The sequence below is a fragment of the Magallana gigas genome, chromosome 3 (genome assembly GCF_963853765.1).
Source record: "Magallana gigas chromosome 3, xbMagGiga1.1, whole genome shotgun sequence".
In the NCBI taxonomy this organism is placed as follows: domain Eukaryota; kingdom Metazoa; phylum Mollusca; class Bivalvia; order Ostreida; family Ostreidae; genus Magallana; species Magallana gigas.
In genome coordinates this window covers 60254237-60272041 of record NC_088855.1, presented here as the reverse complement: position 1 = coordinate 60272041, position 17805 = coordinate 60254237, and the positions used below count along the sequence as shown (strand labels likewise).

Sequence of the window (17805 nt, the reverse complement as noted above, 5' to 3'; positions counted from 1 at the left end):
CAGTACTTCAGTACTTTGATTAATGTTCGGGTTCGGTATCGGGTTCGGCGTGTATTCAATAAACGAGGAAAGTATGTAGTCAGTAATAATATTGTGCATTACTTGGACCATTCCTTTTATTGTTTCTAACAAACAAATAAGTTCTATAAAATAGTTTCAAGCATTATGTTGTTAATTTAATCGACAGGGTTTTTTGTATAATTACAATCGGGTTCGTTATCGGGTTGGTCTGTTGATTCGGGGTACAGAAGACGGTAAGAATGATATTATGCATAACAGTCCATTGTTTTCACAAATTTCTACAAACCGGTAGGGGACGTGTATTGCTTATGCAATACTTTCAGAATGCTTGTTTAGTTAGAAAATGTTAAAGCATTGGCTTATAACTCTTTATATAAATTACAAAATGCATTCAAATAATTGCAACCTAACGTTCTAGGTATTAAAAACATTTAATGACTTTAAGTCATAACAATAAACATACTTTCTTTAATAAGTTTAACAAAGCACAGTACGTATGAATTTAACAAATCTATACATTTGTTGTTTTCATAAAACAAACAGAACGTGTGCATCCATTTATGGCACCGCAATAAAGTAACAGTGGGTGTAGAAGTATGCACAACAACAGGACGTGGCCAGTCAGAGATGCGTGGACACAAAGTTGCCCTGGTGTAAGCGAGGATTGGGGGTCACGGGATCCTTGGAGCCGCTCTCCGTGGTCCACGGGCTTCCCGCGGGGTCCTTCTCGCCCTGTCTGGAGTAGCCACCCTGTCTCTTCTTATACCACTGAGAAAAGGTGTTGAACCTGTTTCTCCGCACCCCACCCTTCCCTTTGAGACACCTCCAGAACACTTGTTTGAGGGACTCCCTGAATTTGCTGCCGGTCACTAGATACACAAAGAAGGTGACGCACTTGTTGGTGTACAACATGTAGAAAGTCACCGAGAACAACAGAGCCATTCCCGGCGCACGGTAAAATTCCGGATTGTACTCCGACACAGACAGCTGCACGGAGAAAGGAAACGTTAAAATCAGCATCAAAATGGATTCTCCTATCAACATTGGGGCGATGGTATGGAGTTGTTTTCTCGTTCTTTTCACATAACTAGTTTTATTGTGGTCCTTTCCTTTGGAGTGGTCGAATGAATTTGAATCTTTCCTGATGCTTTCTTCAAACTTTGATGATTTGATTATTTGAATGACAAGAACTATATTGCTGCATATAATAGTAATGAAACAGAGAGACAAATAGGCAAGGTGAAGCCATGGCCACACCTCTTTCCAGAAAAATTTGTATGAATCTGTTTGTGGATAAACATCACAGAGGCGCTCTTTTCTTGATTCTGGAACCATATGAGATCCAATTAGAAAATGAAACTCCTTGGCCACCACAATCAGCAGAAGGATTACAACGGTGACCCTGGCTCGCTTCACTGACTTTGTTTTGACCTTTAAGGGAAATGTCATTGCTAGCGCTCGGTCAACAGTCATTGTGCTTGTAATCAAAATTCCATAGTCGCAATTCCCCCATCCGTAGAAGTCAAGAAACCGACATATGTCTTTAACCTCGTTTTGATAATAGATTCCGTCAAAACTAACATGAAGCCAGTGTGTTGTCATGGAAATCAGCAGACTTAAGGCGTCATTCACAGCGCCAGTTGTCATGAACACCGCTGTAGACTGTCTGCAAAACTGTTTAGTGCGCATGACCAAAATGATGAAAATGTTGCACGTGACTCCAACCAGAATCAGGATTGGTGGATACACGGCATGAATGACGCCAAGAGATAACTGAGTGGTTGATTCCGTGACACTCAGTTCTGACGTCATAGAAAATGGCAGGCTGGTTAAGTTGGACATCTCGACCGGACATTCCGTCAATGGCTAGGCCTGAAACAAGTTAGACACACACATGTATTGTCAATAGCATGTAATAATAGCAAGGTATAAAGGATCTTAACAATGGTGTATCTTTCAGGGATTTCAGCCGCAAAAATATTCACTTTTTCTTCGTATTTTTACCCTAGATTATTACTATTACTCAATTGATACGGAATTCGACTTTTTTTCCACATGCATTGAAAAAGTCGAATAACGATCTAACTAGCTGGTTTATTCAATTTGTTTGCATACATATTCTTTGAATTTTTCCGACTTCTATATCGTTAGCCTTCAGTACAGCCAAGCCTAGTTATGGAACGCCATAGCTGCCTTATGTGGCTATTTCATGTGAAGATGGTGCTTTATTATGTTATGTTGTGGTTATTTCATGTGAAGATGGTGTTTTATTATGTGAAGATGGTGCTTTATTATATGAAGGTGGTGCTTTATTATATGAAGATGGTGCTTTTTTATGTGAAGATGGTGCTTTATTATATGAGGGTGGTGCTTTGTTATATGAGGGTGGTGCTTTGTTATATGAAGATGGTGCTTTATTATATGAGGGTGGTGCTTTGATATATGAAGGTGGTGCTTTATATGAAGATGGTGCTTTATTATATGAGGGTGGTGCTTTGATATATGAAGGTGGTGCTTTATATGAAGATGGTGCTTTATTATATGAAAGTGGTGCTTTATTATACGAAGATGGTGCTTTATTATATGTAGATGGTGCTTTTAATGTGATGGTGCTTTTTATACGATGGTGCTTTTTAATGTAAAGGTGTTCACTCGGAACTTTATTTTTGAAGACTGAGTTAAACATTTATTATCTCGAAATTTTGAAACTAGAACAAAATTGATGCAATTAAAATCCATATAATACACAATTGCTAGTTTTGCCATCTTATATTAATAATTATAATAAATAATGAAGGAGGAGGTGTGTCGAGTAAATCTTCTATATATTTCAGCGTAACGCACTAATAAACAATTAAGGTCCGAAATAGAGAGATGTATCTATGAACAGTTGTTCTATAGTGGTACAATACATACGGACAATAAAAGTATAGTGATTATTGCCCCAAAAAATCGTAAACAGTTTTTTTATTTTCTGCACTGCTTGCAACCATCAAAATCGCATGAACCACCAAATAGAGCAGATGTTTTTAAGAAGGTTGTCCATGTCAAATCTTAAAATCGGTAAATACTATAGGAATTGGAAATACAACTAACGGACGAGGAAATAATAGACGATAAGCCCCACTCAATCGGGAAATTTGATAACTGTCCTTAACCATTAACGCCTACATTTAATTTGAATTCAATAAGTTAAGATTGGAAATGTCTAGAATTACAGTTGTGTTGGCTGTGTAATATTTTTGTATTGATGAAATAGTTCCAGTGATCTTGTTTGACATCGTGTTTGTTTGATTCCCCGTGATGGATACATGTGTAGATAACGATTAGTACATGCAAAATGATACCCGATATTTTATATTAATTAAGACATATATATTAATGAATATTATGATTTCATCCCGAAGTCTCTGAAGACCTGGGCTGTGTTTTACAAAAGAACTTTCGTCACAAAGTCATAAATATTTTCAGTCTCATGGAATGATATATAAAGAACAAAACTTAGACAGAGCTTTATTTATACAACTACTCTGATGTCCATAATTATATTCTACATCCATGAGAATAAAACATTGATAAGTTTGTGATTAATTAGGTCGTAAGTTCTTTTGTAAAACGCAGCCCTGCACACCAATATCATCTCTTTCTGTTTACTTCACCGAGGGAACATTGATTAATACGAGAGTTCAGTATACCAATTTCTTTCACTTTCTCCATTGATTTTAATGAAAGTTTACCAAGAAATAATTCTTATTATTGTAAACAATACATTGTTATTTGTATGCATTAATACATTAATTCTAGCATGTACAGTTGCATGTTAAGGAATCATGCCATGATACAAAGCATTCTAGGCTTACCGCTCGGAACCGTCTAAATTCCGGGTTTTAAGATACTTCCTCGTTGACCACTTTTAACATAGGTATGATACTGTGTATGTCTCTTTTTAAAAAAAACAAATCATACGGAAAAGATTTGCTGAGGGAAAGATTAGATTTGATAAACTAGCGAGTAGGAAGTTCATTTTGTTCCCCTAGAAACTGTACAATTAATATTATTTGGTGTCAGTATTTAGATTGTATTTAGATTGTCCTTTTTTGCAATGACTACCTTATTTGGTTAATTTTAACCGTTTACGTAACGACAAGTTTAAAGCATACAAAGGACCGGATAATCAGTGTCTTTATCATTCTGTTTAGTAAGGAATTTGGCAAGGGGCGTGTCATGTGCAAAGTGGGCCGTGGGCCAGACGTCAACTTGAGTTCACTCTGCAGCTTGTGGCGCATGGTTGAAGATAGTATCTTGTGATTTTCATGTTTTGGGGTTAGGTCAATGGTGGGCTCTAACAAGAAACATACATTTTTGCCAAGTGTTTTTTGACAATACAATTCCAATAGTGTATTAATTTAAACGTACCACCTTTCCCTTCTTTTGTTCAATCTATAATATTATATTACCTTAGAAATCAGACAGTTGCTAAAAACAGGAAGTAAATAAAAATACGATATTATAATCATATTTTTACGAATCATTTAATTTACTAGTACTATAATTATTGAAATAGGTTTGAACTTACCTAGTTAAAAATGTGTAGGAATATTCACAACAAGGTTGATAATCCATCATTCAAAGCCAGAAATTATTCCACAGAATTCCACACCGTCATGGTGCTTCATCATTTTCTTTATACAGACGTCGCTAAATAAAAGGTAAAAATCATAAATACTTGTAAACAAACATATAAAAGGTAACATTTGGATCTGAACGCTTTATGAATGACCTCTTTGCCTCCAGCTACGATCAGAACATTATTATGCAATCTGCAAATCCACTCAAAATGTCACATGGAGATAGAGCTTTTTACTTCTCTGGTACTTTGAAATCAATCACAGGACGAAACTGTAGATCGAGAGCACTCAAAACAGTATCATTAAATTTAGCTAGCAAAGAGAGATACTGAATAATGAAAACTACTTAAGAGTAAAAGGTAAGAGTGGTCATCAATAAAGATAAAACATAGAATTCTATCCAATATAATAGAAATGAGTGTGACATTGTAGATAAATTACGTATATTGCTGGTGCACTAAAAGCTGATAATATTTAAATGACCCTGTTAGTTTGATTTCCAGTGATATGGATTTGTGACATATGTACAAGACAGTCATAGAATATTTGAAAATTGAATACAATAAATAATAAAAAATGAAAAAACATAAACCAGGAAAAAACAATACGGACCAACTACAGGTAGTACGATTCTCGGTCACTTCCTGTATTTACATATCATGCTGGTGCCCTTTGATCTTAATGTCAAGGGCAAATTGTATTCAAGGAATTAGAAACCGTATTTAAATTGCGTATATGTAAACAAAACACATACAGTTTTTTTTTCGAAAAAAAAAAGATCTATTCAGAATGTTTCCTCAATATCACTCAGACTGGTTTCCCTGTTTGTACATGGGATTTAAATTACGTCAAACGAAATTTAAGTGGTTCACTTGACTTAATAGTATTCGAAAAAAGTAATATCTATCCCAAACTTTTATAATTATATACCCCCTCCCTTAAGAAAATAAACATTGATAAAACTTCGTATTTTGAAATACTGGTGTAGCTTGCCGACAACAAATAATTGTATACTTCAGAACTGTTATAAGGAATTGTTATATGAATATGAAAAACAACAGCAAAAATGTAAAAACTGGGTAAGCCTAGTTAGAAATGAACTTTATTGTCTGGGACTTGGAAATTTTTGGGAACAACAAGAAGTTACTAATGTTAAACAATTTGTTCTACTAGTTGAACAGCGCCTTACGGACGCGTTCATACAGAATTGTTATAGTGTTTTTGAAAATTCTTCAAAATGTATAGTGTACAAGGAAATAGCTTCACATTTTTGTTTACAGAAATATCTTTTGAAACGGTTGTCACATAAAGAAAAGTCTCTGTTATGTAAATATAGAATATCAGCGCATTCCTTGTACGTTGAAAACGGAAGGTATAAAAACATACCTAGAAATGACCGTAAATGTACTTTGTGTAATTCTCAAGAGATAGAGGACGAATTTCATTTTGTTCTGATCTGTCCTGCTTTTTCGAATATTCGAGAAAAATACATAAAACCTTACTACTATAAGAAACCTTCGTTTTTCAAATTTATACAGTTGTTTAGTTATGATAACTTCAAATCTATTCAGAAACTTTGCCAATATTTATTGAAAGCTTCTAAGCTGAGAGAAAAATTAATATGTTAATTCCTTATGATGTTATCAGTGTTACATTAATGTTTTAAAATTCAGAGAATTTAAAACTATTGTTATAGATAGTTTTAAATTCTCTGAATTTTAAAACTTTAATGTAACATCTGTCTTACGTATATTTACATATCTATTATATATTAATAATATTGTACACCATTTGACATACATACCATGTAGAATCCCCCGCCATTCTCCTGTTAATTGTATGTATTATATGCCTATGAGCCACATGGCTCCTTTGGTCAATAAAGAATAAAGGATAGAAAAAAACCCCATTTCAGTCATTTCTAGTAATAAGTAAAATGATTGCAGTGAGAGAAATGTTAATGATGAGATAAATTTTTGATAAATGCTTGACACCATTGAATAAATAACCATACAGATGATGTTTCGAATTACATTCTGGAGAGCAATCGCTTTGCAGCCAAATACATGTGATGAATATAAATTGGTGAAATAAATTTTAAACCAGCTTTCACTAAATGATAAATTGAATAAATACATGAATACACAAAAATATCAACAGAGAATATCAGAAGAGAAACCTACCCTTTTCACTTCCTTCTAGAGAACATCAAATTAACATGGCCAGGGTATACACTAAAGGAAGGGCTATAGGATCCTTTTGAGAGTTATGGAGAATCAATGTCAATTCGTGTCCTTACTTGAGAATTTAAACAGCAGTCATTGACTGACGTTTTTTTTTGTGTGCACGTGTTTGTATTCAAACATGCTCAGCTGGGGGAGTGGTGGTAATACGTGGCGGTGTTGATCATTATCTGGCTCTAAGACTCAATGCCGGCTATTGACAGTGAATTAGTGGTCGCTATTCAAATCGTCGCTCAACACTGTGTAAATAAACAGTCAACTTACTTTTTTATCTCAGAAAATGGTTTGAATGACACAGTTATTGATAAATCTATTACCTAACGTAGAATTATTTTGTCTTTAGTTTCATTTATCAATAAACTCCCTTTAATTTGGCAATTATCACAAGCAATAGATATTGTAACAAGACTTATCACTTCTGCACATTGATCAAACAGCTTTTTAAAAATAAATTAATTTTCTCCGTTTTGTTTGTAACCGAAACTATAAACTCGTCTGTTTACACATTACTGAAAATACTTATCAATTTACCGTCAAAAATGCGCATCACTTTTATAAAAAAAAATATTCTATCTATATTATCTTGATTTTGGCTTCTTTCTTACAATACCCTGACCCTAATCTTGAAACTTAAAAATGTTCGAATAAATATTGAACAGCGTCTATAGATTATAGACTTTTACACTTCCATCTACTCTACTTTATAATATGTAGAAGAAAACGCAATTGTTTATATTAATGGTATAAGAAAAGAAAAAAATTCCATCAGAAATGATAAACATATTTATAAAATATCACTGCATAGCAATTGCAAGTTTTAACCGTGTTTACAGAAACATTCACAATATCATGTTTGAAGCAATGTTAAACATGTCATATTAACTATAACTTCCATTGTGTAGGGTTTCATACTTTTTTAAATTTCAAATTCTGATAATTTCGTGAGTTTTGTTTAAAATGTCACACCTTATTAGTATCCTTAGTAAAAAAAAAAAATCTTTATTCTATCTTGTTCCTTATACATGTATTGGTTCTTTTGCTGACAAGTTGCTTGCACCCCATCCTTCGGGGAAAAAAATCTACATCTACATAAACTACTCCATGAAAAAAAGTAAGTCCCACGAAAAAAGATATTTTCAACGATAAGATATACTTATAATACATCTAAAAAAAAAATCAATAAAATAAAATACTCCACCTAAGTTTGCTTTAGATAATAAACAACTTACCGTTCAAATACTAACGGTCAAATGTGTTTTAAACATCGAATGATATGGATTTCGCGACAATTTTACTCCTCTTAACAATTATCAAAACTATGAAATCTCAATAATTATTCTGTCAGAGTACTCAATACATGAATGTTTGTAAGAATCGAATTGACCGATCAGATACTTAAAACTAACCAAAGGAGGCTAATTAAAACACACGCTCAACTGCTGATCGTTTTGTCCTAGTTAAGTAGTCCAGATTGTGTTGAGTGTTTGCGCTTGCCTAATCAGCTGCCCAGCTATAATCCGTGTCCGACCATCAGCCACGATGGAAACTAGAACAGACACAGAGTGCTGTGGTCCTTGTATTCGGTTCTGTCCTACACTTTGTGAATTTTATTTTACAGTGTTATATATTTACATCCACCAAGTTTTGTTCGTTCTTTAGTTCCTTCAATATCGGAAATTGATCGTTAATTCTTAGCTCTTACAGTACTGAAACCTACACGCCCCTTTTATCGATTGGTTGAGACCTTTAGCAAACTAAGAAAAACCATGCACTGCACGAAATAATCATGATACTAATAAAATACTATTTTTTACTATTCCTTTAATAATCTTGTAATATTGCATCAAATCTTAATTATGATATCGCAATAAAGTATCTTTAAGTTTTATTTCCTTAATTTGGATATGCCAATATATTTATTGATGATAAACCACTTATTTAAAAATAAACAACAGGACTTCTCCGAAAAATTGATCACGTACCAATCAGGTTTATATTTTGGTGAACTTTTTGCTGTTTATTACTTATATTTACGTTTGAAAAAGTCAAACTGTTCATAACTATTAATGTATCCGCGTTTATATGTTTACAATAATGCAAACGATAAGCGCGTACAATTAAAGAGTATCAAAAGGTATCAAAATACGAAATGTGAAGAAAATCGGTGACTATGCGGGGCCACAGAATTTGGATATTAAACAGCAATTTAAAAAAGTTCAGCGGGATATGAACTTGGTTGGTCACGTGATCAAATCCTGTGAAGCCCGAATGGCTTCTCAGAAGATTTGATCATGTACCAACAAAGTTCATATCTCGGTGAACGTTTTATCACTGCTGTTTATTACTTACATTTACCTTTGAGAATGGCAAATCGTTCAAAATCGTTAATTTCACGATGGTTTTACATATTTTGCAAATGTAAATATTCAAATTATCAACACATATTGATATTTTAATATCTTAACATAAATCCTACTCATCTATATTAAATGAGTATCATGTATTACAAAAATGATGGACACTTCACTGTGTAAAAATGCAAGTTAAATACACATGATTACTTTCAAAAGAATAGCACTTTTGTTTTTATCCACACATCTCATGAAGTTGCACAAAACACTGCTTGTCATAGGATAAATCAGGTCAATCGACAAAGCAACAGACATAAAACAGTGAGCACAAACATGGCGCCGTGTGACGTCAGGCTATTTCCCGCGTTTTCGTTTTCTTTGGTCCCAGAATTTTGCTGTGAGTCCAGACTCTCTGTGGACGACGGGTAGACTGGTTCTGCCTTACACGGCGTCCTCTCGTCAGACTTCAGAACCAGTTTACTTTCGCAATTATTGACCTTCACTAGAGTACAGGCAGACGGAACGTCCATTTTTCCGGCCTTTGCGCCGAATCTGAAAGAACCAATAGCAAGTTGTAAGAAAGCGATATTCTTAAAATTGTATTAGATGATAGGCATTTCCATTAGAATTAATATCAATGTTATATATGTGACACGAGGAAACGTATTATTTTGATCCAATTATTTTTTTTCTGAAATGTTGTTTTAAATCTAGAATCTTTTGAACAATGTGCTTGTTTGTACTTACGCGCAGCATTCCACCACTCCGGATGTCAAGCACTTACAGTCCGTGCAGTCCGTGAGATGCCGGTAGGTGGCGTTTACATTGATTTCTATGGTTTTCCCGTTCTGGTCACTATATGTACACTTTGTCACTAGAAACAAAAAAAAAAGTTCTGATCTAAGATTATATTCCTTACCCATTGTCATGTCTGTTATATCCAGATATATATCTATTCTTATATGTACAGAACTATTATTCTCAAGCTGTATGTAGTTGACATATGGAATGTCACTAGTCAGCTGTATGTAGTTGACATATGGAATGTCACTGATCAGCTTTATGAAGTGGTCGTGTAGAATGTCACTGATCAGCTGTATGTACTTGCCGTGTAGAATGTCACTGATCAGCTGTATGTAGTTGCCGTGTAGAATGTCACAGATCAGCTCTATTTTGTGGTCGTGTAGAATGTCACAGATCAGCTGTATGTAGTTGCTATGTAGAATGTCACATATCAGCTGTATGTAGTTGACATATGGAATGTCACTGATCAGCTGTATGTAGTTGCCATGTAGAATGTCACATATCAGCTGTATGGAGTTGACATATGGAATGTCACTGATCAGCTGTATGTAGTTGCCATGTAGAATGTCACAGATCAGCTGTATGTAGTTGCTATGTAGAATGTCACAGATCAGCTGTATGGAGTTGACGTATGGAATGTCACTGATCAGCTGTATGTAGTTGCCATGTAGAATGTCACAGATCAGCTGTATGTAGTTGCTATGTAGAATGTCACAGATCAGCTGTATGTAGTTGCTATGTAGAATGTCACATATCAGCTGTATGTAGTAATTGTGTAGAATGTCACTGATCATCTGTATGTTGTTACCGTGTAGAATGTCACAGATCAGCTGTATGTAGTTGCCATGTAGAATGTCACAGATCAGCTGTATGGAGTTGACATATGGAATGTCACTGATCAGCTGTATGTAGTTGCCATGTAGAATGTCACAGATCAGCTGTATGTAGTTGCCGTGTAGAATGTCACAGATCAGCTGTATGTAGTTGCTATGTAGAATGTCACAGATCAGCTGTATGTAGTTGCCGTGTAGAATGTCACTGATCAGCTGTATGTAGTTACCGTGTAGAATGTCACTGATCATCTGTATGTTGTTGCCATGTAGAATGTCACATATCAGCTGTATGTTGTTACCGTGTAGAATGTCACAGAACAGCTGTATGTAGTTGCCATGTAGAATGTCACAGATCAGCTGTATGGAGTTGCCGTGTAGAATGTCACAGATCAGCTGTATGTAGTTGCCGTGTAGAATGTCACAGATCAGCTGTATGTAGTTGCCGTGTATAATGTCACAGATCAGCTGTATGTAGTTGCCGTGTAGAATTTCACATATCAGCTGTATGGAGTTGACATATGGAATGTCACTGATCAGCTGTATGTAGTTGCCATGTAGAATGTCACAGATCAGCTGTATGGAGTTGACATATGGAATGTCACTGATCAGCTGTATGTAGTTGCCATGTAGAATGTCACAGATCAGCTGTATGTAGTTGCCGTGTAGAATGTCACAGATCAGCTGTATGTAGTTGCCGTGTAGAATGTCACAGATCAGCTGTATGTAGTTGCCGTGTATAATGTCACAGATCAGCTGTATGTAGTTGCCGTGTAGAATTTCACATATCAGCTGTATGTAGTTGCCATGTAGAATGTCATTGATAAGCTGTATGTAGTTGATGTGTAGAATGTCATATTTCAGCTGTATGTTGTTGCCATGTAGAATGTCATTGATCAGCTGTATGTAGTAATCGTGTAGAATGACACTGACCAGCTGTATGTACTTGCCGTGTAGAATGTCATTGATCAGCTGTATGTTGTAGTCGTGTAGAATGTCACTGATCAGCTGTATGTAGTTACCATGTAGAATATCACATATCAGCTGTATGTAGTTGCCGTGTAGAATGTCACAGATCAGCTGTATGTTGTTGCCGTGTAGAATGTCACAGATCAGCTGTATGTAGTTGCCGTGTAGAATGTCACATATCAGCTGTATGTAGTTGCCATGTAGAATGTCATTGATAAGCTGTATGTAGTTGCCGTGTAGAATGTCACAGATCAGCTGTATGTAGTTGCCGTGTAGAATGTCATATTTCAGCTGTATGTAGTTGCCATGTAGAATGTCATTGATAAGCTGTATGTAGTAATCGTGTAGAATGACACTGACCAGCTCTAAGTAGTTGCCGTGTAGAATGTCATTGATCAGCTGTATGTTGTAGTCGTGTAGAATGTCACTGATCAGCTGTATGTAGTTACCATGTAGAATATCACATATCAGCTGTATGTAGTTGCCGTGTAGAATGTCACAGATCAGCTGTTTGTAGTTGCCGTGTAGAATGTCACATATCAGCTATATGTAGTTGCCGTGTAGAATGTCACAGATCAGCTGTTTGTAGTTGCCGTGTAGAATGTCACTGACCAGCTGTATGTATTTACCATGTAGAATGTCACATATCAGCTGCATGTAGTTACCATGTAGAATGTCACATATCAGCTGTATGTAGTTGCCATGTAGAATGTCACTGATCAGCTGTATGTAGTAATTGTGTAGAATGTCACTGATCAGCTGTATGTAGTGGTTGCGTAGAATGTAACATATCAGCTGCATGTAGTTACCATGTAGAATGTCACATATCAGCTGTATGTTGTTACCGTGTAGAATGTCACCGATCAGCTGTATGTAGTTTTTTTTTTAGAATAACACAGATCAGCTGTATTAAGTCGACGTATAAAATTTCACAGATAAGCAGTATGTCGTTGCCATGTCAATGTCGCCTTTCCAAAAGAAACAGACGCTGGGGCTTTGCCTTTGTAGCAATAGAGTTTCAAAACGCATAAAAAAGGTAAAAAGTTTTGTTTAGTCTTAGCCTTTATTATATACCCTAACCATTAGTAAACCACCCTCATCAGTTTTATATCAGTAGTGGTAAATGGACTGTGTTTCAACCCAATTATTCCACATTGTGAGATAGATCCTGCTGAATGATTCAGATTTACTATTTTTCAACACAGTTATAAGCAGTGAAATTACGTATCAAGAGAGGTAGGGGAAATGCACTCTGTGACACAGGCTTTGTGTTCTAAGGGCCAAATAACAAGGTAAAGGTTCGGAATGCGTTCACAGTTGCCTTTATTACCCGTGTAACATTGTTTCTTGACTCACGTTGTTTGTATTATTGAGTTAAAAGGAGAGGGTTAATGTTGTTTCTAAGTTACAAGGACTTCAATACTTTATTTTTTTTGACGCATGCAATAAATTTTAGAGTGGTGGGTAGCTCCTTGTTTTGTGATAAACGAACCCTTTTCTAGCCCTCGGTAAGGCGTACTTTTACCAGGCACGTAGCATCGTTTTTGAAAGTGGGGGGGCCAGACCCATCCAAAAAATCTTGACAAGCAAAAAAAGGGAAATTTAAAGTTTTCCAAAAATCTTCAAAATCCTAATCCGTGGGGGGGGGGGGGGGGGGGGGGGGGGGGGGGGGGAGGCTCAGCTCAAAAAAAAAAATCTTCCCTACCAAAATTTTCTTCCCTCCAAATCATGAAATTCCTAATCCGTGGGGGGGGGGGGGGGGGGGGGGGGGCGGTAACTTCAATTTGACTACTCATTTCCTAATTTTCATACCAATTTTTTACTAACTTCCAAAAAAGTGGGGGGGCCAACTCCATTATAATTCATTTTTTTATATGTAAATTTTAAAAAATTTGCTGCTGCGAAAAAAAGTGGGGGGGCCAGGCCCCCCCTGGCCCCCCCTGATGCTACGTGCCTGTTTACAAACAAGTTTACTCTCCGAGCGTTACAACAGGTCTGTGTATAAGTGTTAGTAGAGCTATTTATCCTGATGACAGTCCTGTCAAGTAATGATAATAATTAAGTGAGCTTCATAATTCATTTGTCAAGAGTGAAACATCAAGTTCTTGAATACATTTGTAACAATTCATCTTAATGTCCTAAGCAATGTAGCCGGTGGCTTCTATTTAAATGACTATTAAAGACAAAAAAAAATGAGATTGCCTTTTGTCGATATTTTGAAAACAAACATTAGAAAAATCAAATTTTGCATCTGATTTTACATTTTAACTGGTATATCTCTAAAAGTGTTTAAAGTGTTTTATTAACCTTTTACTTCATAAATTGATCTGTCTTCAGTTGCTAAGCATTGATAATAAAATATGAATATATATGTATATATATATGTGCAACGATGAGTGTTTATTATTAAAACTGAATATAATGCAAAAATATTTGTCTTTGCCATTCGTGTGCGATTGTTCCACACAAGGACATGAGTGGGCGCGGGAAGATAACTCTTCTTTACCTGTCGTCGTCGTGTGTCGCTGTAATATGTCGTCTGGTTTTCTCTCTAGTAAACGCCTTTAGGGGACCTTAACCACTATTTATCATTTAAATTGCTTTGATATTGCATGATCTACATGGACAACATCTTTTTAATAAAGCGAATTTTTTGGCGTGTTTTAAATATAATTAAAAATTTGTGGTTTAGATTCTCAAGGCACTAGTTAATAGGATTGATGTCAAAGTAATAAATTGTTATGCCTTTCAAAATAAAACTTTTATAAAAAAAATGTTAGATAAGTCAAATGAAACAGAACACAGTCAAAGTCAACAGGACTTCTGAAACAAAACGTGCCACCACAGCAGCAAGTGAGATTGTTGTCACTGAATCAACAAAAAATGTGACATAAAGCGGCAACAAAACAAAATAGTGGTTACAATGACAACGAATAAAAAGACAACCACATCGACATCAAAGACAACAAATAGGCGAACTATACGTACAACAAATAGGTAATCTACACAGACAACAAATAGGGGACTGCTCAGACAACAAATAGGGGACTAAACAGACAACAAATAGGCGGAATAAACAGACAACAAATAGGTAATCTATACAGACAACATAGCGGACTACACATAAAACATATAGGCAGACAATACTGATAACAAATACACTTACTTCTCAGACAACAAATAGGCGGCCAACATATACGCTTACTGCACATAAAACTTATAGGCAGACAACACAGACAACAAATAGGCAGACAACACGGACAACAAATAGGCGGACAACCCGGACAACAAATAGGCGGACTACACGGACAACAAATAGGCGGACTACACGGACAACAATAAGGCAGACAACACAGACAACAAATAGGCGGACAACACAGACAACAAATAGGCGGACAACACAGACAACAAATAGGCGGACAACACAGACAACAAATAGGCGGACAACACGGACAACAAATAGGCGGACAACACAGACAACAAATAGGCGGACTACGTAAAAAACAAATAGGTGTACCACACAGACAAAAATATGCAGACTAAAATGTCAACAAATAGATATTCGACTCAGAAAACAAATAGACATTCTAGGCCGATAACAAATATGCAGACTAGAATAACAACAAAGCATGAAACATAGAAATAAAATAGGTGGAATATATAGGCAATAGATAAGCGGACAACAAATAACTCTGTGGTATTGCACATACTGACATCAGAATACGAATGTTGTACAACGAATTAAATTACTACAGCAAAATCGCTGATTAAGTATCGGGATCTATAGATTATAATTTGTCTACGGATGATGCTGATGTTTAAACATTCTTAAATAATTTACAATACTACCTTCAGCTTGATTGGCATACCGACAATGTGGTTTTTTTGTGTTATATAGGAGAAAATGCAAAGTGATTATCTTAAAATGCATTGAAGAATAAATCTGAATTTCTAATCATTTGTGAATAGACTGACAGAATTCTTTATATAAAAGTGAGATTTCATCTGGCCTTCAAAATTCGTCGTTGCATAACGTTGGCCTTTGTTGTTGATTCTCTCATCAATTTGCGTTGAACAAAGTCATTGTTGACACCAAACGAAACATTATCTGTCTCACGGATAATTCAAAAGTCAGAGACGTAGTACAGACGTGAACGTTCTACACTGACACTGTGACAATGGAGAGGTTTTTTTCTTTGAAATACTTATTTCTAACAGGTATAATTTCTTGTAATAGATTTTTTTTGTAAACAAATCAGTTGAAACGTTTGTTTATTTCTTAGTTTAGATAAGAAGTTTACATAAAATTTATAACACATCGTCAGTGCAAACCAAAGACATGTTCATTTAATTTAAACGAAAAAATTTGCATTTGTATAAGTCAAAGCTTAGAGCTTAAAAAATCACATAAACGCAAATGAATAATTTTCAATACACGACGCTTCAAAACATTTCATTAGGTACACAATTTCCAGGCACCCTTATCTATACGCATGTATAAATCTCCTAAAATCAAAATTCTAACCCCCCCCCCCCCCTAAAAAAATAAATAAATAAAAAATTGGACTAATGCCGTGAACGAACGCAAAGTTACACTTTCCGTACATACTACAGGTTTATAAGCTGCTGCTGGTTGATAAACTAAGTACACTCAGCCACAGATCCTACAAGAGTTAGACATGAGCAAGGAGATAAAACACAGACTTACCGGGTGTCTCGACCCCATTTCCAGTGTTGCTGCCCCCTTCCTTCTCGTAACGCATACATGTTCCCCGGGCGTACCCCGCCACGGTCAGGGTTAGTAGCGCTATCCAGCACGCGGCGATCATCCTCGTCTCTGTCCCCCAATGGTAGGTCCCCTGTCTCAGAGACTGGGCGCGCACAGACCGTCACAACGCATCATCCCTCATGTACGTCCGGATACGCTTGGGTTGTCCGAGATAAATAGGTGAGAACTGCTAGGGGCCAGTATTAATAGACACGAGGTAGGTAACTGAATTGAACATTATAGCGAATTCATACGATATTCATATTATGCATGAATTATATGCAGCGATTAAGTGCACTCGTTTAATTAGATTAGTTTTCCCGTTTGTAGGGTTCGCAGATGTCAACTGTTTCCAAAAGCCGTGCATTTGAAGATTGGAATGATTCATTTCAGACATTTAAGAAAAATATGCATTTTTCATGCACGTTCATAGTTTGTACTTGTCAGAGGAAATCGTCTGGGGCAGTTTTTATTTCAGTTTTATAATAATTTTAAACTACAGTCTGACAATAATCGGTGAGCTTGCCACAAAGATAAAAGAGAATGTCCAACAGTCAGACGGACAAACATGACAGACTGATTAATTCACAGAAAATTATTTGTCAAACACACACACACACACACACACACACACACACACACACACACACACACACACACACACACACACACACACACACACACACACACACACACACACACACACACACACACACACACACACACACACACACACACACACACACACACACACACACACACACACACACACACACACACACACACACACACACACACACACACACACACACACACACACACACACACACACACACACACACACACACACACACACACACACACACACACACACACACACACACACACACACACACACACACACACACACACACACACACACACACACACACACACACACACACACACACACACACACACACACACACACACACACACACACACACACACACACACACACACACACACACACACACACACACACACACACACACACACACACACACACACACACACACACACACACACACACACACACACACACACACACACACACACACACACACACACACACACACACACACACACACACACACACACACACACACACACACACACACACACACACACACACACACACACACACACACA

The 17805-nt window shown here is 36.2% G+C and overlaps 2 protein-coding genes across 4 annotated transcripts; both read right to left on the bottom strand.

Moving 5' to 3' along the window:
• Positions 1 to 473: 473 nt before the first annotated feature.
• On the bottom strand, positions 474 to 7110 carry LOC105334422 (CX3C chemokine receptor 1). Of its 3 annotated transcripts, none has more exons than XM_011437860.4 (3): positions 6833 to 7110; positions 4598 to 4719; positions 474 to 1893 (listed from the first exon to the last, which is right to left on the bottom strand). In XM_011437860.4, the coding sequence occupies exon 3, from the start codon at positions 1861 to 1863 to the stop codon at positions 643 to 645; it is 1221 nt and encodes a 406-aa protein (XP_011436162.3). In that variant the 5' UTR covers positions 1864 to 1893; positions 4598 to 4719; positions 6833 to 7110; the 3' UTR covers positions 474 to 642. The 3 variants fall into 3 exon arrangements, with proteins under 3 accessions (XP_011436162.3, XP_065936751.1, XP_011436166.3); XM_066080679.1 differs by lacking the exon at positions 6833 to 7110 and adding an exon at positions 6454 to 6472; XM_011437864.4 differs by lacking the exons at positions 4598 to 4719; positions 6833 to 7110 and adding an exon at positions 3882 to 4025.
• Positions 7111 to 9370: 2260 nt separating this feature from the next.
• On the bottom strand, positions 9371 to 16802 carry LOC105334423 (uncharacterized). The gene is made up of 3 exons (XM_011437865.4): positions 16555 to 16802; positions 9991 to 10117; positions 9371 to 9795 (listed from the first exon to the last, which is right to left on the bottom strand). Exons 1-3 carry the CDS (start codon positions 16673 to 16675, stop codon positions 9531 to 9533), a joined length of 513 nt encoding a protein of 170 aa, XP_011436167.3. The 5' UTR covers positions 16676 to 16802; the 3' UTR covers positions 9371 to 9530.
• Positions 16803 to 17805: the final 1003 nt, after the last annotated feature.